Source organism: Rhopalosiphum maidis, chromosome 2 (assembly GCF_003676215.2).
Source record: "Rhopalosiphum maidis isolate BTI-1 chromosome 2, ASM367621v3, whole genome shotgun sequence".
NCBI classification, from domain to species: Eukaryota; Metazoa; Arthropoda; class Insecta; order Hemiptera; family Aphididae; genus Rhopalosiphum; species Rhopalosiphum maidis.
The window spans coordinates 51,031,809-51,058,291 of NC_040878.1; the positions used below are offsets into that span (position 1 = coordinate 51,031,809).

A 26,483-nucleotide genomic window follows, 5' to 3' on the forward strand; every position below is an offset into this window, starting at 1 on the left:
TTATTCGGTGTTACAAATTTACAATACAAGTGCATAATTATATACATATAATAAAACAGAAACGGAAATAATTCTAAGAATATAGTGTTATAGTGTTTTAAAAGAGGTACCTACCTCATATCTTTTTACATGAACTACGTGACACGATACAACGACACGAATCATAAAATTTGTAGGTACCTATACCAATAGCTTTTTAATTAATTCAAGAAATTTCTTAGTGGCCAATGCCTTTAAGCTTTAACATTTAAGTGTTAACTTATTACCTATAGTAAGATTAGAATTAAAAATAAAGTACTTAAACACAATTACTAAACAACAAATTAATTAGTTTTATGTAACAACTAACGGCGTAACTACTATCATAAAAAAAAAATAGTTAACTATAATAGAAGAATAGAACAATTGATTATAAATACTAGTATTTACTATTATTTATAATCAATGATAGAACTATTCCAATACAATGTAAAATTATAAAAGTTTACATAAATAAATACATCTTATTCTTATATACATTTATTGTTTATAGTGTTTATATAGTACTGATATATTTTTAATTCATATTTTACTATTTTATATATAATATTATAGTATATAAAAACATGAATTATTACTTGTAACATTGATCAATTCATTAGACTCAATAATGTATAGATATATAGTTTACAGTTGCCAATTGGTACACTATGAGTATTAGGTATTTATGAATATGTATATTTTTATTTGAAATAAATCCAACAAATCAATTGTTAAATATTCGTGGACGATTATAATAACACGAGTTTGTAGAAAATACCTATAGTACATTCTACATATTTATTTTATGAAATATACATTATGTAAACAAATTTTACTCAATAAGAGTTTCATGAATCTGGAATACATAATACACATATATTGGGGATCAAAATGATTTTGGTAAAGAGCCGTTAAGTCTTGAGGTCCAAACCTAATCTAATTCTGACATTTATTTGACATTTTATTAAAACAAAAAATTATATATTATCTTTACTATTTCAAACTGTAAATCAATAAAAGTGAACAAGCCAAAAATATATAAAAATTATTATAAATAGGATAGCTTATAGTTTTGGAGGAGCTATTACCTATCACCACGAGTTTTTCTATTAGTCATTATAAAGTACGATTACGTCAGATATATTTTATAAGCATAACAATGATGAATTGATTTTATAATATAATTTTTGTTTTTTAATTGTGTATTTGTCTGTTGTTATCAGCTTTTTCGGATGCAAAAATGCATTAACATCCATTAAGATGACATAATAGTTGATACTTTGGGAGTCTCAATTCATGAATAAAAATTTCTCAGTGGTAAAAACAAAAAAACAAATTTTGAAAAAAACGAGAATTTTTACGCAAAACTAGTTTTTGATAAATTAAATTTTTTTATTTAGTTGAAATCCAAAAACGAATAATTAAAAATATTTAAAATTTTCTACAAATGGTTAGGTATATACTATATATACTATAATTATAATACACACTCTTAGTAATATAGTCCTGTACTCAATTACGGGGTACACTCGGCGAATCCAGTGCAAATGTTCAATACAGTGGTTAGGTACCTAGTGTCCCTACATATCCGCATTTGTATTAATAGTATTTCAAATTTCAATACATTTTTTCATTTTACTTTTCTTATATAATTATAATATATAGCCTACAGTTTACATTTATTTTACCGATATTATGTTCTAAGTAAAATGTAATGAGATATTTTTAATTACTCGGAACTACAAAAAAAAAAATAATAGTTCCGATAATAATTAGTACTTACTACTTATGTATGTATGATTTAGGTTTAGGCATAAGAGGAATATATAATATAATTAATGTACGAAAATATAAATATATTAAATAGTTAACTTTTCGTACATTGTCGGATTGTAGACATTAATATACCTTTAACAGTTTTAACCATTGATTATAAATACAATTAGTATTTATAATCAATGGTTAAATACATATCTTTTAAATCTTAATAACTGGTAAACAAAGAATGTTAGAGCACTTTTATTTTATTTCTCTCTTTCAACGGCGTATTATATAGTAATTGTTCATTTACGTTCAGAAGAACCAACTACTTTAGTATTTAAGTGAATTATGCTGATCTATTATCAGATTATAATTAGGGACATTATTTTTAAAGTTTAATGAGAATTATGATTTGGTATATAAAATGAAACAATTTAAAAATGGTCAATGTAATATGTTTTAAAATTGAGATATACAATGTAAATTTTAATATCATTAAAAATACAGTTAATATTTTTGACTTTTTTTATAATAGATCAATTCACCCTAATAATAAAGGATAATAATACAATGTTTGTTTTGCTTAACATACGTTGAGGGTGGTTCAGAGATGGAAAATAATAAATAGTATACTGGCGGCCTTTGTAAACGGTCCAAAATTATCTATCCATAACATAAGTTAAAATGGTGACAGTAATTTTCCACACGGACTTTATTGAACGGCATTAGTGAAACTAGACCGATAAATCTGGATTAACAAAATCTTAAACCTTAGTTAAATTAATCATTATTAAACCGGTTTAAGGGACGGCGCGTACGCAGTCCCAGCTAACAAAAATTCTGCGCCCGAGGTATCCACATTAGGGATACTCGCAGGGGTCAACCGATTCCGTGTGCAATGAACCGGCCTCGCCCTGGAGGAACCGCCTATTTGATCACGGTTGACCTCCACGCCAGGTAAGTATGCTCGACGGTTGATACTGCAGCCTTTATATACTGTACGTCGGTATCCCCAGAACGGTACACACTCGTAGAATTCCGGAAACTGTATCGGTTATCCGACAATTATGTTAACTCGCAATTAGTTCAGTGTATTCAGGACAGTTTTGGAAAATTATGGAAATGTCCGTGGAGCGTTTTAGATAACCACTACGTGCAATGACGGTTCGGTAAGTGTCAGCCGATAACGTCGGTCAATAGGTGGCGCTTCCTATGAGTGAAATACTGCAGACGAATTTTTGTTGTTTGTTTCTTCTGCATCTTATATACAACAGTGGCTCGATTAAGTTAATCTCGATGCATTGAGAGTACCGTTGATCGAGAATATACCACTTACCTAATTAGAGAGTCTAGTTGAAAGTTTTCTTAAAGCACGAATTAAATGTATCTTAACTGCTAATTAGTGTATTATTTAAGTCAGTTTTCTTATATTAGTGCTTAGTAGGTACTAATGACTTGGCGGGCATATACGCGTCTGCTGTACTTTTTTGGATGTAAAATTGTTTACTAAAAAGTTATTTATTACAACTGAGTTTCCGTGTATAGCTATCAGACATCATGTAGGTAATATATTTTGTAATTATATTTCTATAGTTACCTGATCCACTATTGTCTATTTTTATAAAGATTAGTCTCTATCACGGAATAATTTTTAAATTATTATTATTTATTATTGCGCATAATACATAGGTATTATATTGTTCAATGAAAAATATACTTATACTATTTTAATGCCGACCTCCAATCCATTGGGGCTGACATCGGCTTTTACATAGTCAAATAATATAGAATTTTAGATTCACAAATTAATTGCTATATTGCATTAAAAACTAAATTTTTAGATATAAATATGTAATTTTTTTTCTTGGACTAAAACATAGTATTTAAATACGGTACCAATATCGATTTCATAATTAAAAAATACATAAGCTTAAGATTCTACTATTATCAATTATAGGAAAGTTAATGAAATTGCACTTGTACAGTAGGTATTAAAGTTTGTAAAATTAATAATAATAATAAAAACCATATGTAATGTAGGTAGTAGGTACTTTAACAAAATAATTTATTCTGTATTACGTAAAATATATTATTATTCAGTTTTATTGAAATACAAGATTTAATATATTTTTATATATTGTGAATGTAAAAATGATTTATTCATGATTTCTAATTAAAAATAATAATATTAAAAGTAATTTCGAAGGTAATATCATACCTATTATAATTACCGTGAATAGCTGAGGATAAGCTTAGGGAGTTGTTTGACTTTGACCTCATACGCATAAGCCTAGAACATTAAGATGATGTCAACGCAATATTTGTTTTCTCTCTCAGACACACGCGCAACATAAATAAAAGTCTTTATCTAAAATCATTTTTTTTTTTGTATAACTTTGAGTAATCTTAACTCTTAAGTGAGTTAAATCACCTATTACAAAAATCATAGAGAATAATGTTTTTGAGGGAATCATATATCAGTTTTAGATTTTATTGTTATTTGATTTTGTATTCGACTTTCAAAAAAAAAAAAATTGTAAATTTAAATGATGTTTAAATTATTTTGAGACAATATTTAGACAAATCGATTTTTATGCCCTCACTAATTTATTCTCTATAGTTTTTGAAATGGGTGATATTTTACTCTGAGGTTAATCAAAAACATAAATAAAAACGATTTTGGATAAATTCAGTTTGTCTGTGGTGCATGGGCCAGAGAGAGAAAACTAATAGTCTGCTGACATCAGTGTAATATTATTATGGGTAATTTTCTTATCAGTAGTTGAAAACGAAAAGTTCTTATCACTATATCTCTGAGTTTGAACTCTCCGTCTTTCAATGTCAAATCTTTTACGAAATCAATATTCGGTTAACACTTAGCGCAAATTTTAATTTCTTTTATCCGTAGTGTGTATAGTGTATATAGTTGAATCATTTATTGTCGAATTTCTGTTGAATCACTGTCGTTAAATTTTAACCGGAATGGCTACTTCGTTGTTCCGTACCGCCCTTAAAGGAGGATTACATAAAAATTATCTTAGAAAAACTTTACGTTCTTCATTCAATCTAGAAAAGATATTATGTATTCATACATCATCGTTGTTAAATGGTAACAATACTTTCATTCAACTTTTTAGTTAATTATTAATTCAACATCAAATAGTGTAAAATATTTGTAAAACTTATCAATTATTATATTTACTTAGTAAAAGGTCAAGAAATTAACATGCCATCTCTGTCCCCGACTATGACTGAAGGCAACATAGTCAAATGGTTAAAGAAAGAAGGAGACAAAATATCGGCGGGTGATGTACTTTGTGAAATACAAACTGATAAAGCTGTCATGTCTTTTGAAACTGAAGAAGAGGGAGTATTAGCTAAAATACTAGTAAGTTATTATTAAAGTATTATTAATATAATATTTATATGTGGTTTGATTATTTTATTATAGATTCCTGAAGATACCAAAGAAATTAAAGTGGGTTCTTTAATAGCACTCATGGTAGCTGAAGGCGAAGATTGGAAAAGTGTTGAAATACCTGATGCCAAAGGTGTTGCACCTGCTGCTTCAAATGCTCAGGAAGAACCTGAAGAATCAGAACAATCTACTGGAGGAAATAGTACTGTCATATATTATATATACATTTAAAGTAAATGTTATACTCTCTTTTATTTGTTTATATTTTTTAGCCCCGGGAATTGAATTAACCATGCCATCACTATCACCAACTATGTCTGAAGGTACAATTATTAAATGGCACAAGCAACCAGGAGATAAAGTTTCAGCGGGAGATGTCTTATGTGACATTCAAACAGACAAAGCAGTTATGTCATTTGAAACTGAAGAAGAAGGAACATTAGCTAAAATTTTGGTATATTAAAAATTATTTATGTCATTAAAACCCTATTGTTAGTTATGAATCATGTTTAAGTTGGGTGACGATAGTAAAGATGTGAAAGTCGGTGATCTAATTGCATTAATGGTTGCTGAAGGAGAGGACTGGAATGATGTTAAAGTTCCTGGAAAGAAAAAAACTAAATCATCAGTAGCAAAAGAAGAAGACGTTCAAAAACCTAAGGTTGAATCTCAGACATCATTGGAACCTACCACTAGATATTCATAGTAAATATTGAATACTGTTACTATTTAATATGAACTTGGTTTTAAGTTTTATTTTTAATTTTAAATTGTAGCGATGGTTATAGTCCAGCTGTGAGGTCACTTCTAGAATTATATGCTATTGATGGTTCTACAATTAAAGGGACTGGGAAACAAGGAAAACTCTTAAAAGGAGATGTTTTAAAGCACGTGACTGAAAAACAACTGTCTATCAAGCCTCCTAGAACAGGTTAATATATTAATTTGACTAAAATTTATCATAGGCTTCAAATATTAAATTTTGTTAATAGTACCTTTGCCAGGAGAAACATCCTCACTAAAATCTGTCACACCAACAATCGTATCAAGACCTACCAAAGGACCTAGTTATGTTGACATTCCATTAACTGGCATGCGATTAACAATTGCTAAACGATTAACTGAATCCAAAGTATACATATTGTTTTACATTGTGTATCTAATTGTATAACTGAATGTTTGATATTTTTAGACAATGATTCCTCATGCCTATGCTACAGCCGAGAGCAATATTGATTCACTTTTAGGACTTCGCAAGCAATTAAAATTAGCAGGCATTAATGTTTCTGTAAATGATTTTATTATCAAAGCAGTTGCTATTGCTCTTAAACAGTGTCCTCTAGTCAATTGTCACTATGTTAAAGATAAAGTAATTGATTACAATTATAATTTATCAAAAAATATTTTATTTATAATGGTATATTTCATTGTTATTTACAGGTAGTTTTACAACAAACATCTGATATTTCTGTAGCAGTTGCTACTGAAGCGGGCCTGATAACTCCTATTGTGACCGATGCTGATGGTAAAGCATTAGATGAGATTTCAGCCGAAATTAAGGAATTGGCAGGACGTGCACGTATTGGTAAACTGCAGCTTCATGAATTCCAAGGAGGCAGTTTTACGTATGTTAATGATTAAAAGATAATTGATCCGCCATATTAATAATTATTTAATTTCCTATTTTTTTTATATATAATAGAATATCCAATCTTGGAATGTTTGATATATCTGAATTTAGTGCTATTATAAATCCTCCACAGTGTGGTATATTAGCTGTAGGAAGTGGACGACCTATCATTGGTAATTAATTTTTTAATTATACATATATATAATGGTATGTTAATCTTAAAATTATGTTGCAGGACTAAATGGTAAACCACAAACAATTATGACAGCCACATTATCATATGACTCGCGTGCTATAAGTGAATCTGCTGCATCAGATTTCTTAGAAACCCTACAAGGTTTATTACAAATGCCAGCATCACTACTTTTGACATCACCAGCTGCTAAAAAACGTGTTTCAAATTAAATGTATCAACATTTTCCAATTCAATGTTTTTGTTAAGTTTTTTTTTTTTTTTTGCTCAGGCTCTAATATTTGTTATATTATAATAAGATCAACATAATATGAATGAAACAAAATATAGCTTTAATTTTTTGTAGTATAAAAATCATTTGCGTTAATATTCATTTGTCGTATGATACACATTCAAGAATAATATGCTAGTATATAATTATAATTAAACATAAATGGTTGGACTTAGATATATTAAGCTGGTGCAGGAGGTGGTGGTGGTGGAATACTTGGTTTCCAATTCAATGGCATCATATTGTTAGGCTGCATTGGCGGAGGTGGTGGCATTGGCGGTCCACCTGGACCCATTGACATTGGAGGTGGCGGCGGGGGCATCATGTGGCCCTGCATATGTGATGGTAAACCAGGATGTGATGGTGGTAATGGTGGTGGCATTTGCCCTTGTTGTGTTGGTGGTGGAGGAGGTGGTGGTACAAACCCACCATGGAATCCTGGTGGTGCAAAATTGTTGAAACTTGGTGGTGGCGGCGGTGGCGGTTGGTATGAAGGAGGCTGAGGAGGTGCCTGTTGATTTTGCCAAGGCATAATTCGAGGTGGAGGAGCCATTTGATGTTGAGCCATCATTGACATGGGTACTTGCATAGGAGGTTGCATAATAGGTGGCGGTGGAACTGGCATTTGATGCATCATAGGCATTTGAGTTGGAGGTGCATCAGCAAACAGTTGATGAGGACGATCAGCTTGACTAAGTGGATTTTGGGCTGCTAATAGTCTTTCAGCAGCTGATCCATGACGTTCCCCTTTAACATCTTTTTTGAATGCATATGAAATAGATACTGCTCTGTTACATAAATGTTGACCATTCATAGCTTCTATCGCAGCATCAGATGCTTCAAAACTAGCATAATTAATGAATGCAAATCCTTTTGAATTGCCCGTATCAGGATCTCTCATTATCTAAATTAAAAACAATTAAAGTATAAATTAATAATTTAATGCCATACCTCATATTCATAAATTTATATTATAAAACCCATCTAATTAATGTAAAAGTCATTTTTTTGAAATTATTGAAAATATCCAAACATTCTAAAGAATTATATTTTGGGTTTTTCATAACATGCATAGTAATTTTTATCTACTTTTTAAATGTATATACATATTTCATACAGTTTGTTAATAACTTTATATGGTGTTTTTTATTTATTATGTACTTATAAAAAATTATTTTTCATTGATAAGTAATTAAATTGTTAGTATTCAAAATGTCTGTAGAATAATAAAAATCTATCAAATAAATAGTATGAATTAGAATTATTAATAGTTAATAAATAAATTAATATTTTAAGGCAATAATATATATGTGTGTGTGAGTGTGTTGCTATGTTTCTGCAATGGATTTACTCGACATCAATTGTGTAAACATAAAAAAAAAAAATTACTGAATATACAAAGTAAAAAAATATTTATATAAGTTATATGATGTATGAGTAGGGAAATGTTAAAATGTTAAGAAATAATATCTTTAAAATATTATAATGTGTAATTTCAAATTTGTGTGACTTATATAGTCACGTAAGCATTCAATAAAAAATACAAATTCTGTATAGTGTACGTGCGAATAATTAATAAAAACTACAAGATAAATATAATTTTTAATAAACTAATAATATTGTTATTTATCAGACAATAAAATAAACTAACTGATATTATTAATAAATAGGTATATGACCTATTTAACATACAGAAAAAAGTCAAAATCTATGAATTCTTGTATAAGAAGTTAATTAAAAGGTATAAAATTGTACAAAATTGACTAGTTAAAAATAAAAAGTAGTTAATAAATGACATGAAAAATATTTAATAAATAATAGAATAATAATTTATTAACTATAATGTTAATAATTCTTACCTTTGGTGTTTGAAGAATTACTCCAAAAGCAGAGAAAGTGTCATACAACAATTTCTCATCGACTTCTGAATCCAAATTACCAATGAATACATTCGCACCAACATCAAGGTTCTTTTGATGAGCAGAAGCCTGGTATTAAAAGAAAACAATATAATTAATTAAAAATGTTGAATTTATGACACATAAGTATATATTTATAAGTTTATTTTACCTTATTAACCCGTATCGGTTTCCCATACAATTTTATCATGTTCATTATTTTAATAGCATAATCTGCATCATCTTCAGCAAGAAATTCAACAAAACCATAACCTTGATGTGACTGTGTTACCCGATCTTTTGGCATATGAACATTGACTAAAATAAATTATTAATTAATTTCAAAAATTATTGAGCAGATATTTATTCATCTTAACTCACCCACTGGACCTGCTTGAACAAACAACTCCCACATGAGAGTATCAGAAACTTTTTCATCAAGACCACCAACATAAATTGTAGCATCTGTATAATATAATAGTTATGGTTTATAATGAGACATTTTTAGAGCATTTTGTTACATGCATATATAAACAATGATGATAGATAAATATATAAATATTTCTAAATAATATAATCTGTGTTCAGATATCAATCATGTTTTAATGCATATTTCGTGATTCGAATGAAAAACAATTAGTAAAATATATTTATTTGTCTTTTGATACAGATCAAATAATAGTACAATAAAATATGTCACGTATTTAAGATGCGGTCATTTTCGGAAACACCATTTAATGTTCATACTATTATTTCTACAAATGGTTCATATTCTTGTTACACCAAGAAAACAGACGTTCAATTTACCTTGATTTCTCTCTGCTATCGGTCCCGCGGCCATCGTATAACTTTAAAATTGCATGCAACGACCGGCAAAATTATAAAAACTCAAACGTTATCGAACACACAAAACTGAAAACAGATAAAACGAGCATTTATACTTCATAGGTAATGTTGCTATACGCAGTGTCCCAGTCTGCTACAGTGTTGTAATGTTTGTTGATAATAATATGATAACAGTAAGAGTCTCCACGAAAGAGAAATGGTGGTATCGGAACAGCGTGGCCAACTTAGCTCCCCAAAACAATAATCTGTATTCTGTGTAATCACGAAAAATCCTAAAACCCAATCATAATTCAAAATATACTAGAACTAACTATATGTGTAGTGATCTAAGCTAAAACTAAATGATAGATAAATTACTATATGGATGTAATTCAAATTCATAGTTTAAAACACGGTCTTAGAAGATCGTCTTAGAGTGCCAAGACTGTGGTTTAAATATTAAAAATAATTGATGGGTAATGATAAATAAATTAATAGATTTAATGTTTAACTCGTAGGTAGCAAAGTAGCATAAATATATATTTATACTATTATATGATCATTCGTCTGTTTTGTGCTGAAAGCCTAAAACCACTGTTTCATTTAACTATAAATAAATGCTTTTATAATTCAGTGACTGTACGTCTGAAACACCCCAATCCGTATAAAAAAAATTATTATTTTAATTAACATTTCAAATGAAGAACTTGACGTAATGACGTTTAATAGTTATGTAAAAAATACATGTTTAATACGCCTACTCGAAAAAGTTCGATACGACTGATACGTTAGAAAGTCAACTTATTGTTCCGTCCGATTCAGCTCTTTGAAAAATTGTCATCCAAATTATAAAAAATAATAGCCACTAGGTAGATATGAATGACGAACGTATGGATATAGTTTATGTAATATAACAATATCAATAGTAGGCAGTAGCTCGTAAGTTGTAGGTTACGTATCATTAGTGTTTTTCTATAAAACAGTTTGGTGAATCTGGTTGCCGCAAATGACATGGATAGTTCATTATGTTTTTTTATAATAGTAAATCGATAAAGATATGTTTTCGGGGATTGCAGAGACGTGACAAAAAGTAGTATGTGTAGCTCGTCCAAGAGGACATTTTAGTATTTACTAAAATCACAGTTAAATATAGTGTGAAAATCTAAAATACATCTTCACTCAATCACTAAATATCTCACTTCTCGTTCTCGCAATACAATATATACATACCTACTCATATTATAATATTATTATTACACTATGCCATGCTAACTGGTATTTTTGAAACTTTTAACTATATTTTTTTTTATTCTGTATAATATATACTTTCAACTTTGTTGATAAAATATGATTAAATTTAATAAATATAATACACTTAACTGCATGTTTCAATGTCTGTGTATATATAATAAGTAACGTATCACGTATGTATAATGTATATAATTATTATCATTTAAAAAATAAGTGATAAAGAAACGTGATTTTTCAAGAAAATGATTTTAAAATTTAAAATTGTATTTGCTATTTTAAATTGTTTTATTGATAAAATTTATAAATGCTTGAAATGTATTTAAGTGTTGCATATTCTGTATAAAAATTCAAAATACAAATTTAATCTGTATCATTTCTAAAGTTAACTAAAAATGTTGTTTTTAAATTATTTCTTTAATTCTTGTACATAATAAATTGTATAGCTACCAGTAACAATATTCAGTGAAACAATTATTTAAAATTTTTAGAAAGCCAGAAAATAATTATTAGATATCATTTGATTAAATAATTCATTTTTTCACATTATAAAAGAGGACGCTATAATATGTTTTTATATTATTCATTTATAATTGGTTGTATTTGTTTACAGAATATCACAATATGTAATTCAATCGCATATGGTAGTTATTTTAGTTATTTCTTTCAGATTATTTTGAATGGTCTTATTGTTTTAGGGAAATTTAACCTAGTTTATGGTTATGTAATATATATTATATAGGTATATTCAAACAATTTTGTATATATTTGCTTCCTAAAAAATTAAACCAATAACACATTAAAAAATATATTGTTTAAAAAGATAAAAATAAAAAAATTCGCAAATGCGTATTGCTAGATGTAACAATATAAAGTTGTACCAAGTCGAGAAAAATAAAAATATAACATTGCAATAGGAACAACAAAATAAAAATATTTATTAACAATCATATTAATGTAAAAAATATATAATAGGTATTCAAAGTAAGTTAATTAATATATTATATTTCAATATTTGTTATGAATAATAATTTTGATTACTCATTTACTCTGAAATATAATATATTGAATTTAGACCTACCTAATATAAAAATGAAAATGTAAAGTATAAAACAATATTTCAAAAATAATACAAAAGCTTTAAATGCTTCATTGAAAAATTATATTACTATTTTAGTTGTTACATTATATCAATATACTTCTTTTATTTTCATTTCCACATGCCATTCTTTTACATGCTTGGACTGAAGATTATTTATGATTTTTCTAAAAATAAAAATCCATATTATTCCGTAAATTGTACATATAATAGTTTCTATGTAAAAACCGTCGATAAAAACTTCACAGGTTCCATCAGACAAACTGCACATTTCCTGTAGATGGACGGATAATTAAACATAAAAGCATTTATCTGATGTATTTATTTTACTGTCTTACCTTCTGATTTTTTGATGACGAACAAAATTTTCTAGAACCCTTAGAACAGCGCTTAAAAGTCAATAATTCAATAAACCACAAAGCTCCAGTTTTACTCCACGCATTTCCTAAATTAGATATAGTTGTCAACAGAGTCATATTAGTACCTCCGATTTTTGGATCACTTATAGTTGCATAAAATGCCATTGCCGTCAATGTCATAATATTTACACTTAACTGAAATAAAAATAAACGTATTTATGAGTTAACAAAAACAGTATAGAACAAGTGAACATTTGTAACAATTTCAGTAAAACAAGACATAATATACGGAGTGATTCTTTTATCATGAACCACTCATTATTTCAAAAAGTATTCATGTTTTTGAAACATTTTTTTACATAGTTTTAAGTTGTTAAAAAAATTAACGTTTTTATTAAAAAAATTATATTTTTAAATATTTTTTATCCTTAAATTTTTTTAAGTTTTAAGTTTTTTTATTTTGCTATGGAATATGAAATTAAAACTATGTTGTTATTCAAAAAAGTAAAAAACTTAAAAAATATAAGGATAAAAAATATTTAAAAATATAATTTTTTAATAAAAACGTTGATTTTCTACAACTTAAAACTATGTAAAAATATGTTTCAAAAACATGAATACTTTTTGAAATAATGAGAGGTTCATGATAAAATAATCACCCTGTAGATACAGATTTAAACGATCAGGGGTGGAGATATAAAGCAACTAAAATATAAATTGGTATAAAAACAATAAGAATATCAAAATACTAAAAATATGATTAGAAACCATATATAGCTATAAAGGTAAGTATTAATAATGAAGCTATAAGATACATTTTTAAAAATTTAATTGCTGTGTATTCAACTATAAACAATTTATATTTTAAATTATACTGTCAGAAATAGATTAAAATTTAAAACTATCAAACAATAAAAAACAACCATAAACTAAACATTTTATATTCAATTACCTGTTGTAAACTATACATCAACACTAATAATACTTTGTATGTGATTAGTAATGATCCTGTTTGAATCAAAAAATAAGGTGTTAAATTAGCCATGGTTGCTAAAATTACACCAAATAGTAATCTAAAAAATAATATAAAGTGCTAATAAAGTTATGCATTTATACAATAAACATAATAAAATTATAGTAATAGTTTTACCGGTATGGTATAGTATTGAAATAATTTTTTAATAGTTTTTCTTTCGATGTAAATTTGGAAATGAAAAACGGTAAGTATATATTTAAAGGTATAATCAACAAATCTATTGAAGCAATTTCGTCTTTAGTAATTCCTGAATCTATGAGTTTCAATTTGAATGCAGCATCGACTGAACAAAAACTCATCTAAATTAATTTGAATGTTGTACATATAAGTAAATTGTTTAATATTTTAATAAAAAAAAAACACTTACTTTAATAGTAAATAATATAACTGTGAACATTTTGATACAAGGTAATTTCATTATACTAAAAAGTAACATATACGTTTTGGTAATACTAAGATCAATTGCATCAAGTTCTGTTAAATAATCTTTTTCATACTTAAATATGGCTACCAACGTGGTAATGGATATAAATATAATTCCCCAAAAATAAAAAAGTCCTAAAAAAATATTATTATTAAAACAATTTTAATTATTATTTTATATATAGCTATATAAAAAAATGATTTAATACTTAGAAACATAATATATGTGTATTAGTTATAAATAGGGTAGGGGTGTATTGAAATTTGGAGTGTATATGGCAGGGGCGGGGAATCTCATTTGAGTCAAATGCCAAATTTTTCCAATCAAGGTTTTGAAAAATGTTCACGTACTCAAAGGAAATTATATTTTCTAAAGATGAAAATAAAGTTACGGATTTATTATATTATTTTATTAAGTAGAGTATGGGTATACATTTGTTATTTGTAATTATAATTTTTTAAATTTATATAATTTGTTTCTTTAAATGTCTTATAACCAAAATTTTATAAATAGCATAATTTTTAATTATTTTAATTATTTTGTGTGCCATTAAAATTTGACCAAGGTACTACCTTTGGAATGTGTACCGTAGGTTCGCCACTCATGGTATATATAGAATACCTCACAATATTTATAAAAAAAAATTACGTAAGCGTGAAAAAAATTTAAATTTTAGAAGTATACAGTGAATAACGGACAACAGCCAACGAGTATATTATTTTATTATCTGTAATAAATTCTAAGGTTATCCGTGATTTTCCACACCTCCACTTTAGCTCAATAACTGTATATTGTAGTTATAAATGTAGTTATACTATATAAAACTGTTGTGTTATTAGATCGCCAACTGACAATATTTACAGAATAAAAATAAATTTATATCATATTATCATTCATACATTATATGGATAATTTGTTTTGTACATTATTTTTGTTAATGATGTGTGGTTTGCGAACTAATTAGGTACTATAAAAGCATAATAAAGTATATTTGTTATTTGACTAATTTTCTGGCGCAGTAAGAAAAGTTTTTTTGAATATACATTTTAGGAAAATATATAACATATAGGTACTCAAAACATTATTTACTAATAAATTCTTGTTAATAAATAGAAAAGTACCTTGTAAAGTAATAACACCATCTGGTAGAGGCGAAGTACGCCACCATTTGTTCCAAAATGATTCCGATATCAATATAACTGACAAATTATAACCCAAAAATATTCCTAAGGTTTGTCCGGCACTATTACACATTGAACTATAACTAATATTTTGTCTACAACATAATGAATTGATAGTATTTAATACTCATTCATTAATAAACATTTTAACAAATTTTAATTTTTTCAACAATGATAAACATTAACACTAACTTTTTTAACATGGTTAATGCCCAACCATCTACAATGATATCTTGAGTGGCAGCAAGGAAATTTAAAATAAAAAATACTAATGTTAGAGCATTAATATTTAGTTTACTACCATTATTTAGCCATTCGTTTATATAATAACCCGTAATGAAGAAAAATATACCTATAAAATAATCAAAACACAAGATTAATGTTTAGGTACCTTTTTAATCTTATTATTTTTAATATTGTTATTTCAAAAATTTATTTATACCTAAGAAATATTGAACTGGAATTAACCATGATTTTCGTCGGCCCAATTTCCGTATAAATAAAGAGTCAACTAACGGTGCCCACAAAAGCTTCAAACTGAATGGCCAAACTGCCAAACTAAATTTAGCCTGTACATAAAATATAGCATTAAATATGTTAATGTTATTTTATCTTTCAAGTTGTAATATTGTTTTATTAATAAATCAATTATTATTTTACTTACTTGTTCTTTAAATGATGATCGATGCATGTTTTGTATAATAATTGGTATTGCTAAGGATAAACCTAATGGTACTCCTTGTAAGGTATATAACACCAATAATACAAAGATATTGCGCTTATCTCCTTTCGAATTTGCCTTAACGGGGGGGTCATGTTTTTCGATTAAAGATTCAATATGAGTAATCTCAATCATCTTCAATTATGTTTCACAACTGTCAGTTGCTATATTTATCTGAAACAACGGTAAAGAAATTAAAAACTAATGTATTATTATTAAGACTATGAGATTTTAATTTCTATCAATTAATACTTATATTTTGTTTATATATATTAGTATATTACACATATTGTAATACATGGTATATAAATGTTTAATTTATTAAAGATTTATTAATAACACGAAACTTTAGTGTAGGTTAAACCATACATTAGATTTTAGTTTAGTTTAGTTAACGTCCTCAGACATATTTCTAGGGATGGGGGAGGTAAAATTATTATACATTTTATTTATAGAGCATTAGTATGTTTCGTCATTATTACATTAAATTATTACAATTAGATACATATAATGCTTTGGAAAATAAATTTAAAGGGGGGCAAGTGTTCCGTCTTGCCCCTCGCCCTGAAGACGCCCATGTACTTGTAAGTTGTAATTTTAAAATAGTGGCAAGCTAAAGAGTGAAGCCATTAATATATAATCAGTGAACGAAGAAATTTCTTAAATCGTCCACAACTGTATAGAGTTTACTTTAGAAAAAAAAATTGTTAAACTATATATAAATATGCAATAAAAAAAGTGATAAAATGTTTATAGGAATTACCAATAATTTTCAAACTATTATTTAGTGAAATTGAAGCATCTTCTAATTTTAAAATAAATTTAGTGAAAAGGCTGAAGCTTCTTTTTATGTAGTTAAATCACTTTTGTTAGTCTAATTCTCAAATAATATAGTATTTTTTAATAAATTTTAAATGTGTCAACAAGTCGTCAAAAACAAAATCACTGATTATTTGGAATTTAAATTATCAACACGTGATATAACAGAGCATCTTATTACTTTCGTTTAACATACCACAAAAGACAAAACACGCATTTTTCGTGTTTATAGTTAAAATATATAACAATATTATATACCAACTAAAAAATAGGCAAAATAAAAAAATACATAATTAATATTAATACGACATTTTGTATTAATTAATAACAAAATTTACCTGTAAGCTGTATTATTATAAAAAGCACATTTTCTTTTATATATGTACATACCATGTTAAAAGGGAATTACTCAAATGTTTAATATAGGTCCATATAATATTAATTTTAAAAGATATACAATTAACCTGAACTAACCTTAACATAGTTAGGTATACGGTATACAGTTAAAGTTTTAGTTTTTTAGTAAAAAAATTGATTTTAAAATTGAAAACAAATATTTAGATAATATAGATTTAAATTTTAATAAACAATTTTACACTATTTAGAAAAAAAGAAAGACAATTCGACATATTTTTCAAGTCCTCAAGCAAAAAATATATTTTATGATTGTAATAATTACATGATGTATACTTAAAAATATATATTATTTTTATTATATTATATCGTTTTATTAAACGTATCAATATATATATATAGTATTATAGAATCACGAAATTTTTTTTAAGACACTTTAAAACTATAACATTCAAAACTACGAGCACAACACTGTCAACACTAATTAAACACTCCCAAGCCTCAAATTGTATGTTAGCCAAAATTGTGTTAGCAAATTTCCTTAAAGATAACTCAATAATCTTATCATAACATTCATAACAATATCACACACGTATTATTATAATTATTATATGTCACATAGTTGTAAAAAGGAATGTCGTATGCAGTATCGTTGTTTACACGTATAATAAGTGGGCATTACAGAAAAAAAATGTTTTAATAAAACGCTTCTCAAATAAAAATAATGTAAAAATGAAAGATTAAAAAAAATTCAACATGAACTATAAAATAATAATATTTGTTCTCAATTTAATAATAAAAAAAATATATTAGGATAATAATGTTTTAAAAATATTGCTTTAGCTTTAAAATTTTTTAAGTTTATTATTCTACAAAGTGATTATTTAATATCGACTATAAAAGTTTAATATAAGAATACGGTATACCTATAACCTACGTATATATATATATTACTGATTTTTAATGTAACAATTTATATTGAACTGATTCTATTATAACTTCTAACCATTTCATTCATATCATCCAAATATTTTGTCCTACAATTTATAGTTCTTATATTGTATTTACCTTAAACTATTTATGTAGTAGATACTTATAGAGTTATCAATTTATGTCTTGTTGTCTTACCGTGTATATAAATACATTATATATAAGTTTATATATATATATATGTATTCGATATACGTATGCTATTCTAGAATAATTAAGTCTATCCCGCAGATCTGCATTGCTATAATTTTCTTTCCTATTATTTCACAAACCTCAATGATTAATTGTCGATCTCCTCTATATCCATTTTATGTATTTTTACGCATAAGATTAATTGAAGTTAAATAACCAACTTGGTAACTGGTTGATTTATCTATGTATTTCATTATCATAAAAGTGTAAGATACGTGTTAAATATCTCGCCCACTAATAACGTTCAGCCTAAATTTATACCTATATAGGTATATATACAATGAAATAACTTACCTAAAAATTATGTACATTAATTAATATGAGTTGATTTTACATCTTTCCATAAACGTCCAAATTCTGAAATATAATAATTGGATTTTATCAACATAGAATTATAACGAACGATTTGTTTTCGTATCATATATCTAGTATCTACTATTTATTAATATAACTATCAAAATCACAAACAATTTTCAATCAATTACGGATTTATCTGTTGTATACATACTATTTGATTTATTATATGTACGGCTGACATAGCACTTTCTACAAAATTTATATTTTTTTTAAATATCTAATTTTATCAACTTTTGAATTTCAAATGCTTTTTAAAAAAATGTGTCTATATCTATGTATTTTAAAAAATTTTAAATTTCTGTGAAAGAAATTTATAATTTTATAAGTGGCCTTCACAAAATTGTATTACATTTTCAATTGTTATACAATTTAAAACATAATGGTATTTAATATAACATAATTTTACATTTTAGTATAAAGTATAATTTGCAAATGTTTAAGATTTTTACAAATTTTGTTGCTATTTAAACTTTTAATATAAAATCTCTATCACAGACCACATGTCTATATTAAAATTAATTAAAATTAATTAAACGGCAAACACCACAATTTTCATTAGACTAGACTACTGCGAAATAACTACAAAAAAATTTACTTTCCGTCACCTGAGAAACATCCATGGGCGTAGGTAGGAAATATTTTCGGAGGGGGTTTTTGTCTGAATCTATACTAATATTATCAAATTATGAATAATTTATTTGTATGTATTAAATAATACAATTGTTTTATTTAATTTTGGTGGGTGTTTGAACACTCTTCCCTTACCTACGCCTATGGAAACATCAGATTACAAAATCTAATAATATAGGTATTGATAGATATGTATAATAATATAATATCGATATAACAATTATGAATTGTAACGCTAGAACGCAGATAATGCGTGTAGTTCAGCTAAATGTGGTAGTTGTGATAACGGAGGTCTTGGGTGGTATAGTTGTGAAAATAGCCGTAGTCTCGTATAACAGGAAAGTACCAAAATGAATATTTATACTACCACTGCTACTTAATCAGTTTTTGAAAATAATAATTTTTTGTCGTAAATTTCAAAAATGAATAACCGTAGATACTTGAAATATTCATAAATTATTTGTATATTAGTATTTACTATAAACGTATATACATAAAAACTACCAACCTATATTATTTTGAAAATATTTTGACTACTTTTTTGTACTATTTAAGGTTTTTTTGTTTTTAATTTATTTTGATATTATGCATAATACAATTATTAAAATTGTTGTTTAAAAGTTTAAAACTACTATGTCTTAGTCTTACAAATGTAAAACAGCAAAAACTGTTTTGCGCGGGAAAAACCGAGAAGGTTACAATCATAACTAAGAAACGAAATTTTCATTACATAAAAAGGAGAACTTTGGCTGTGAAGTATCGTTTTTATTTTTTCCATATCGGGATTTAAAAAAAAGTTATTCAGGTTAAAAAATAATGGATTTTGAAACAATAAGACTTTATTCATATAAGTGATATAAAAAATAAACCAAATTTCACAGATAATGTACTTAACTATATTGTACATAAATTTAGTCTTAAATATCACTACAGCCTGAGTATTTTTATCCCGCGCAAAAACAGCTTCTTTTAAGTTCTACCATACAAATACACAGTGAGTTTAGAGTTGTAAGTATGTAAAATATTTAAATATTTATAATTAAAAATGCTCATAATACTCTTAAGAATTAAAATATCGTAAAAAGCCGATAAGAGAACATAGATAATATTCTCACCTTTAAGTTTGATAATTGGTCATTTCACAATAATACTTTAGCTTATTACACACAATTAATCCTACTGAACGAAAACTTGCAATATACGTTTGTAAGGCGAAGACAACACATGCGGTTGTGATGTCTTCTTAAGAAGATTAAAAATTTAATGCAAGATCCCTTTTAAGCTCTTTCATAGGAACTTAAAAATCTCAAAAACACGCATGCATAGTTATTTTTATTAACTCAAGCGTAAGGCCACATACAATGAAGTTCTAATTTTGAATAATAGTTATTTAATATTTTTATAAATTCTCGGTCTTCAGGAATTTAGCAAAAATCGAAGGAAAATTTAAGGACATATTCTATATATCTAGTATCTTGAATTATCCTGTTCAAGTATTTTTAATCTTTTACTCTATACTTAATACTCGGTATTTTATACTATAAATTGTAAAACAAACTCACTCAATTTGAAAAATTAATGAAGATTCGTTTTCGGATAACATGATGATGGTATGTTAACAATGTCTACTCATATAGATTTGAGAACGATATTTACAATCAATTTGACGGTAATAAACGAATATGAATTACTGTAGCGTAAATATAAAGGTACTAAGCAGAAAAGAAGAAAATTCATTTTTTCGTGGTAACAAAATGAAAATAAAATACTTAAACGTGATGACTGATAATATAATACATACCGGTTTATCAATCGTTTAGATAATCAAATATGATAACACACCACAATAAACCGTCGATTGATAAGTTGTAAAGTTCACCACTAGAATGCGTTGAATGTCCGATAGAGGTTAACAATATTATTTAGCTTTCTATACAAAATTGTAGTTTTAAAACATAATAAACTATCACAATAAAATATTAGAAATTTATCCACCTTGATTCAGATAAAAGCAGCAGAAGTAGTCAATTTCTTCCAAGGGATATTGTTTTATTCTGTGGTGATAACAGGGGCGGCTTGTAATAAGAATTAAGAATGCTAAGAGCGACTGCGACTGCTCCAAAAATGGGTAAAAAAATGTTTTAAGTTTAACAGGTCTATTCGTAGTTCATAACAAAAGATTGATCATTTAAGTAAAAAATAAGTGTGTTTATATCATAAATTGTAAAAGTTAATGAAAAATTTAACTAAGTACCTAAAAATATTACATTAGTCCTAGTAAATGTCCTACATTTAGTCTTTGAGTGGGTGGGTTGTTTAGAAACTTACTCCTTGAGTTATGAAGACTTAAGCCGCCACTGAGTGATAATAACCTATCGCGCGTGAAAAACAATTTATATTCCTGCTTAAAGTTTCACAATACAAAGGGCTTGATTTCGAAGAACTATACCACGTTTATGTGCATATGTGCAGCAGTTAATCCGAGAGTTGAGTGCATATAAACGCATTTTTAATGCGCATTAACTGCTGCATATAAACGTGGTAATAAAGGAGCTATGTTAACATTGTCAACTTTGTGAGCCTTTTTTAATTAAAAATATAATTATGTTAAAAAAAAATGTTCTTTCTGTTCTATAATAATCGCTCATTAAATACACAATCGAGCATTTGTTCCAAATATATCTTAAAAATAAAACAAAAGAAATTTTTTCTGGTGTAGAGTGAGAAAGAAGTTTTGTAGTCTTTGTCTATTCTTGCATCATCAATTGCACTCAGGCACATGCATAAATCAGGGATTATATTAAATCGCTGTCGTACTGTTGAAGTTTTATCATAGAAAATTTAAAATTATCAATTTTTTTTGGTGTAAATTGGTGATGAAAAACATTTTTGAACTCGATTAAAAAACTTGAAGATTTAATATAAGATCTTTCATAAGTTTTTCTTTTAGCTGTTTATAAATATTTTTAATTCATAGGTACGATTTTTTTTAACAAGTGTTAAAGTTCAAATTTTGACAAAATGTATCAGAATTGTGAAAATTTGAAAATTATTTTATTTAAATGTATAAAATGATCGATTTTCATAGTTAAGCATTGACAATTTAATATAGAATTTTTTACAAGTAGTTTTAACTGAAATAAAAAAATCTAAAGAAATATATAAAAATTTTATTTTATAAACATCAAATGTTTATAAAATATGTTTATTAATAACAAATATTAAATATAAAGTAGGTATTCAAAATTTCAAAATATACCTGTTGACTGTTGTTTTAAGTCTGTTAAAAGTAAATAGGTCCGCCAGGTCCGATATAAACACAATATTTTATGGTCTCGTAAATAAAAATAAAATTCACATTGCTATGATTGCGATGATTTGTTTACTAGAAACTCGACGTAATTGGTAGTTATATATAAGTTCTTGTGGCATCAACTAACGCGTGTGTCATGTAGTGTACCTATAAGTTATAACCGATAAGTATTAACTATCTATATTATAAGTAGATACATTATTACACTAGTGTAGTGTGTGTCTATACCCATATTATTACTTACAGCTATAAAGCTTGCAGAGAATATAAAATACACCATACACGTTATATGCTTATTAATTAATAATAATTATTATAATTAGGCTATATTCCTTCCGGGCTCTCTACCTACAGAATTTTTACTCTAGTCCATCTGTGCTATATAATAATGGTGAGGTTACTTCTCAAAAGCTTATACGGAAACATATTAAATACATTATTATATCAGCCTATTTTACTTATCCAATGGTTATAGTTGTATACTTTTATCACTATTTATAAATTTATAAATAGGAACCTATCTACCTTGTTAATATAGGTAGTACACATTTTATTATATGGTAATACATTTAATACTAATATACTCATAGGCGTAAACTGTGGGAAAGGGCAAGGGGCTATTGCGCTTCCCTTAGAATAAACTACGATTAAATAATATAATATTAATCAATAATATATTGATATGTTACTATATATTTACCCCCTAATAAATGTCCAAGTTACGCTCGTGAATATACTATACGTATACTTTACACTGTATTTATAATAGTATATTACATAGTTATACAAATAACGAATAATTACAAAATACAATTATAGATGATCTTAATCAAACATATTCGAGAGTTAGGAAGTAATGGAAGTACTCAAGTACTGATAGTAATAAAGAATAACTGAATCTGACGAGGTAAAAATGCAGAATCATGTAAATATCGTGAAAAATTGAAAGCTACTAATATGTTAATTAAATAATTATTTTTTTTATAATATATCAGAATTTATTAAATGCAATCATTCAAAGAAAAAATATCCCATTTACACTAATCTCTAGCGCTTCAATGGAAAATAAGTTAGTCATTTTCAGTTTACTAAGTATGTATAGTAATATACATATTTATTATTTATTCTAACTACAGATAATGCTGCAATAATTATACATAATTATGAATGTAGCCTATAGTGTGTCACTATGTTCATTCGATTACATTTTAAGTATAAACAATAGCAGTACGTCAATACCTAATGAGCAATATTGAAAAATTATTTAATAATTGATAAGGTATCTGTATCACTGTATATAGGTAGATTTAAATATGTTAACAATCAAAATATTAATAGACGTGGTAGTGATAGGGTTTACACAATCGGTATTTAAGTACGTGTAAAAAACCCGAAGTTAAAAAAGACTTGCTCAAAAAAAAATTGTAAGACCATAAGCAAATAGTTTTCAAATTTAAATCTCGTTATGATTTAAGTTTTAAGATTTTAATAAGCAGCTTCTTAATTATTTCTTATTATTATTACTATTATTATTTGCAATAATGTGACTATTTAGTGACTAAACTTTTAAACAATATAATAAATTTATATATATTTTAAATTTAACTATATGATTAAAATTTTCAATACCCATAGTGTTCACAGTAAGTTATACGTAGATATATTGTATATATATACTTGTAAGTTGTAATATACCAAAACTAAATGTCTTGTAATATTTAATTACCTTTATAAATGTTATACCTACTCAAATTATTAATTTATTTAATGTACACAAAACGTTTTTAAGTATTAGATATATCAATATAAATGCTTATTAGCTATTTTTAAAAATGTTTAATTAAATATAAATATAAATTTATAGTTGTTCTAAATTTAAGAAAAACTGTACTTACTGTCTATATGTTAGATAAATAATTTGTTGTAATTTTATAGTATTAACCGTGGTTTTTTTTTCATGAAATTCAGCGCCACTTAAATTAATAATTTAATATCCAATGATTATTTCAAACAATTTTAATGTTAAATTATAAATAATAGGAAATTTACGTTTTCAATGGATATTTCACTTTAATACGATACGGAACGAATGACGACTGTAGATATGACAAATAAACTCTGAACGATGCACTAATTAAAAAACTGATAGGCACATTAAATATTTATTAAATATTTCTAATAAAAATTATTATCTCTGCTATCCTTGTATATTATAATCTATTATATATAAGTTATTATAACTGAGATTATGTTGCTCCGTTATAAGACCCAAATGATCAGTTAATTGCCCAGTTAAAATAGAAATAATAACACGTATTAGTTTACTTACAAAAATAATTTGGTCTATGTCAATAATTATTATAATATTTATATTTATTGTTTGTAATAATCCGACAATCAGAAAGTATAGAGAAGATTTTAATTTAAATTATTCTCATTTTCATTTTGTATAATCACTATAGGTAGTTGTTTTATTTAATACGATTCTTAAATTATATCATATAACATAGGTAAGTACGGCACTTATTATAGTACCTAATAAATAAATTGGAATATCGTATATATAAATAAAACATTTTATTGGTGAGCCCATACTTACTATGCATGCAAGGTCTTCCATGAAAACGAAAACATTTAAAAGTAATGTTTGCAAAACTATATAGCTGATTAAAAAATATAAATAAGCCTTGCCGCCCTGGTTTTTTTTTTAACAGTATGATGAATGAACTGCTACTTAGTAATAAATTATGGACCAATGGACTGGTTTACAACGTGCAGTTGCCGTTAATAATTTTATAATGATGATCATACCAGTACTTAGGTACTGGTACGCTATACCAGTGACGTATATCAATGGGAGGGGGCAGTGGACCATGCCCCCATCGGCTGTATCAACTTACTATAAAAATGAACTGTTATTGTTAATTGTTGAATATATTATAGTATTTTGGGTTTGCCCCGCCTCCATTTAAAAATCCTGGCATGTGGCTACGCTAGGTTATAGATTGATGAATACGAGTATACGTCGTACAAATGGACACTACTCTTAGGACATTAATTTTATGACATGTGATTTTTTTTATCTTTGGACTTTTGATGGCATATATAATCATGTACATAGTCAATACTCAATTGTAACATATCGTAACTATTATAAGTATATGTAGGTATTATAGCAATATATTCATAATGATAATAAATGTATATATTTATTCAAAGACTAAATTAATATTATTATATTAATAAATAATATAATAAACAAATATTTACACTTTTTTTGCGCTCTAAATCTAAGACGCTTTGGCGTCGTGGGCCAAAATTACCAACGTGATAACGTAATAATGTTTTCATAGCTAGTTATTGGATATTATTAGGAATTAGGGATAGAGGTATTTAAATAAAAAAGATATATAAGAATTATCTTATTACCATTTTATATGTTATTATTAAGTTACTTTAATTTAAAGGCTAAAAATAAAATTTAATAGTATGCCTATGGCCTATGCTGTTGTACTAATAAAGTTATAACTTATAAGTATACTTAATGAAAAGTTCGAAATTACTTGTCTTTTTAAAATTGCTTAGTAAATAATAATTTACATCTAATAATTCAAACTTCAATCAAACTTTCAATCAGTAGTAACGCTTGTAAATATTCGTTACTCAAGTTGGTTCTATTCTTAGATTAGATCTATTCTAGATTTTTGTAAAAATCTCACCACATAGTTAGGCTGGATATTGAA

General features: G+C 26.4%; 3 protein-coding genes and 1 non-coding gene across 8 annotated transcripts; 1 reads left to right on the top strand and 3 right to left on the bottom strand.

Annotated features, from left to right (window-relative positions):
* Positions 1 to 2,584: 2,584 nt before the first annotated feature.
* Positions 2,585 to 2,747, bottom strand: LOC113555323. The gene has a single exon (XR_003405347.1). It is a non-coding gene; the product is annotated as a U1 spliceosomal RNA (small nuclear RNA).
* A 1,844-nt stretch (positions 2,748 to 4,591) lies between these two features.
* On the top strand, positions 4,592 to 7,326 carry LOC113553647 (dihydrolipoyllysine-residue acetyltransferase component 1 of pyruvate dehydrogenase complex, mitochondrial-like). 2 transcript variants are annotated; one of them, XM_026957092.1, is made up of 11 exons: positions 4,592 to 4,891; positions 4,989 to 5,170; positions 5,234 to 5,402; positions 5,473 to 5,654; positions 5,715 to 5,905; positions 5,977 to 6,131; positions 6,205 to 6,332; positions 6,393 to 6,569; positions 6,641 to 6,825; positions 6,903 to 7,003; positions 7,066 to 7,326. In XM_026957092.1, the coding sequence occupies exons 1-11, from the start codon at positions 4,765 to 4,767 to the stop codon at positions 7,233 to 7,235; spliced, it is 1,767 nt and encodes a 588-aa protein (XP_026812893.1). In that variant the 5' UTR covers positions 4,592 to 4,764; the 3' UTR covers positions 7,236 to 7,326. The 2 variants fall into 2 exon arrangements, with proteins under 2 accessions (XP_026812893.1, XP_026812892.1); XM_026957091.1 differs by having other exon boundaries at positions 4,593 to 4,891; positions 6,193 to 6,332.
* An 8-nt stretch (positions 7,327 to 7,334) lies between these two features.
* Positions 7,335 to 10,161, bottom strand: LOC113553649 (splicing factor 3B subunit 4). Its single transcript, XM_026957093.1, has 5 exons — positions 10,000 to 10,161; positions 9,574 to 9,657; positions 9,365 to 9,510; positions 9,154 to 9,282; positions 7,335 to 8,198 (listed from the first exon to the last, which is right to left on the bottom strand). The coding sequence occupies exons 1-5, from the start codon at positions 10,031 to 10,033 to the stop codon at positions 7,476 to 7,478; spliced, it is 1,116 nt and encodes a 371-aa protein (XP_026812894.1). The 5' UTR covers positions 10,034 to 10,161; the 3' UTR covers positions 7,335 to 7,475.
* A 2,237-nt stretch (positions 10,162 to 12,398) lies between these two features.
* Positions 12,399 to 24,651, bottom strand: LOC113553735 (acetyl-coenzyme A transporter 1-like). Of its 4 annotated transcripts, XM_026957231.1 has the most exons (12): positions 24,636 to 24,651; positions 22,687 to 22,887; positions 18,735 to 18,797; positions 16,029 to 16,259; positions 15,807 to 15,933; positions 15,557 to 15,716; positions 15,305 to 15,459; positions 14,127 to 14,317; positions 13,874 to 14,058; positions 13,676 to 13,796; positions 12,703 to 12,918; positions 12,399 to 12,638 (listed from the first exon to the last, which is right to left on the bottom strand). In XM_026957231.1, exons 4-12 carry the CDS (start codon positions 16,218 to 16,220, stop codon positions 12,456 to 12,458), a joined length of 1,530 nt encoding a protein of 509 aa, XP_026813032.1. In that variant the 5' UTR covers positions 16,221 to 16,259; positions 18,735 to 18,797; positions 22,687 to 22,887; positions 24,636 to 24,651; the 3' UTR covers positions 12,399 to 12,455. The 4 variants fall into 4 exon arrangements, with proteins under 4 accessions (XP_026813032.1, XP_026813031.1, XP_026813034.1 ...); XM_026957230.1 differs by lacking the exons at positions 22,687 to 22,887; positions 24,636 to 24,651 and adding an exon at positions 20,990 to 21,188; XM_026957233.1 differs by lacking the exons at positions 18,735 to 18,797; positions 22,687 to 22,887; positions 24,636 to 24,651 and adding an exon at positions 20,990 to 21,188.
* Between the last annotated feature and the right edge of the window lie 1,832 nt (positions 24,652 to 26,483).

Bases quoted from the DNA above. Each gene is read 5' to 3' on its own strand.
- LOC113553647 (XM_026957091.1), top strand. From the start codon at position 4,765: ATGGCTACTTCGTTGTTCCGTACCGCCCTTAAAGGAGGATTACATAAA. The intron at 5,171-5,233 runs GTAAGTTATTAT...ATTTTATTATAG, and splicing joins GAGTATTAGCTAAAATACTA to ATTCCTGAAGATACCAAAGA. The intron at 6,826-6,902 runs GTATGTTAATGA...TATATATAATAG, and splicing joins TTCCAAGGAGGCAGTTTTAC to AATATCCAATCTTGGAATGT.
- LOC113553649 (XM_026957093.1), bottom strand. From the start codon at position 10,033: ATGGCCGCGGGACCGATAGCAGAGAGAAATCAAG. The intron at 9,658-9,999 runs GTAAATTGAACG...TATATTATACAG, and splicing joins GATAGCAGAGAGAAATCAAG to ATGCTACAATTTATGTTGGT. The intron at 9,511-9,573 runs GTGAGTTAAGAT...AATTTATTTTAG, and splicing joins TGTTCAAGCAGGTCCAGTGG to TCAATGTTCATATGCCAAAA.
- LOC113553735 (XM_026957231.1), bottom strand. From the start codon at position 16,220: ATGATTGAGATTACTCATATTGAATCTTTAATCGAAAAACATGACCCC. The intron at 12,919-13,675 runs GTAATTGAATAT...TTTTTATTTCAG, and splicing joins TGATGTATAGTTTACAACAG to TTAAGTGTAAATATTATGAC. The intron at 12,639-12,702 runs GTAAGACAGTAA...GTCCATCTACAG, and splicing joins CGTCATCAAAAAATCAGAAG to GAAATGTGCAGTTTGTCTGA.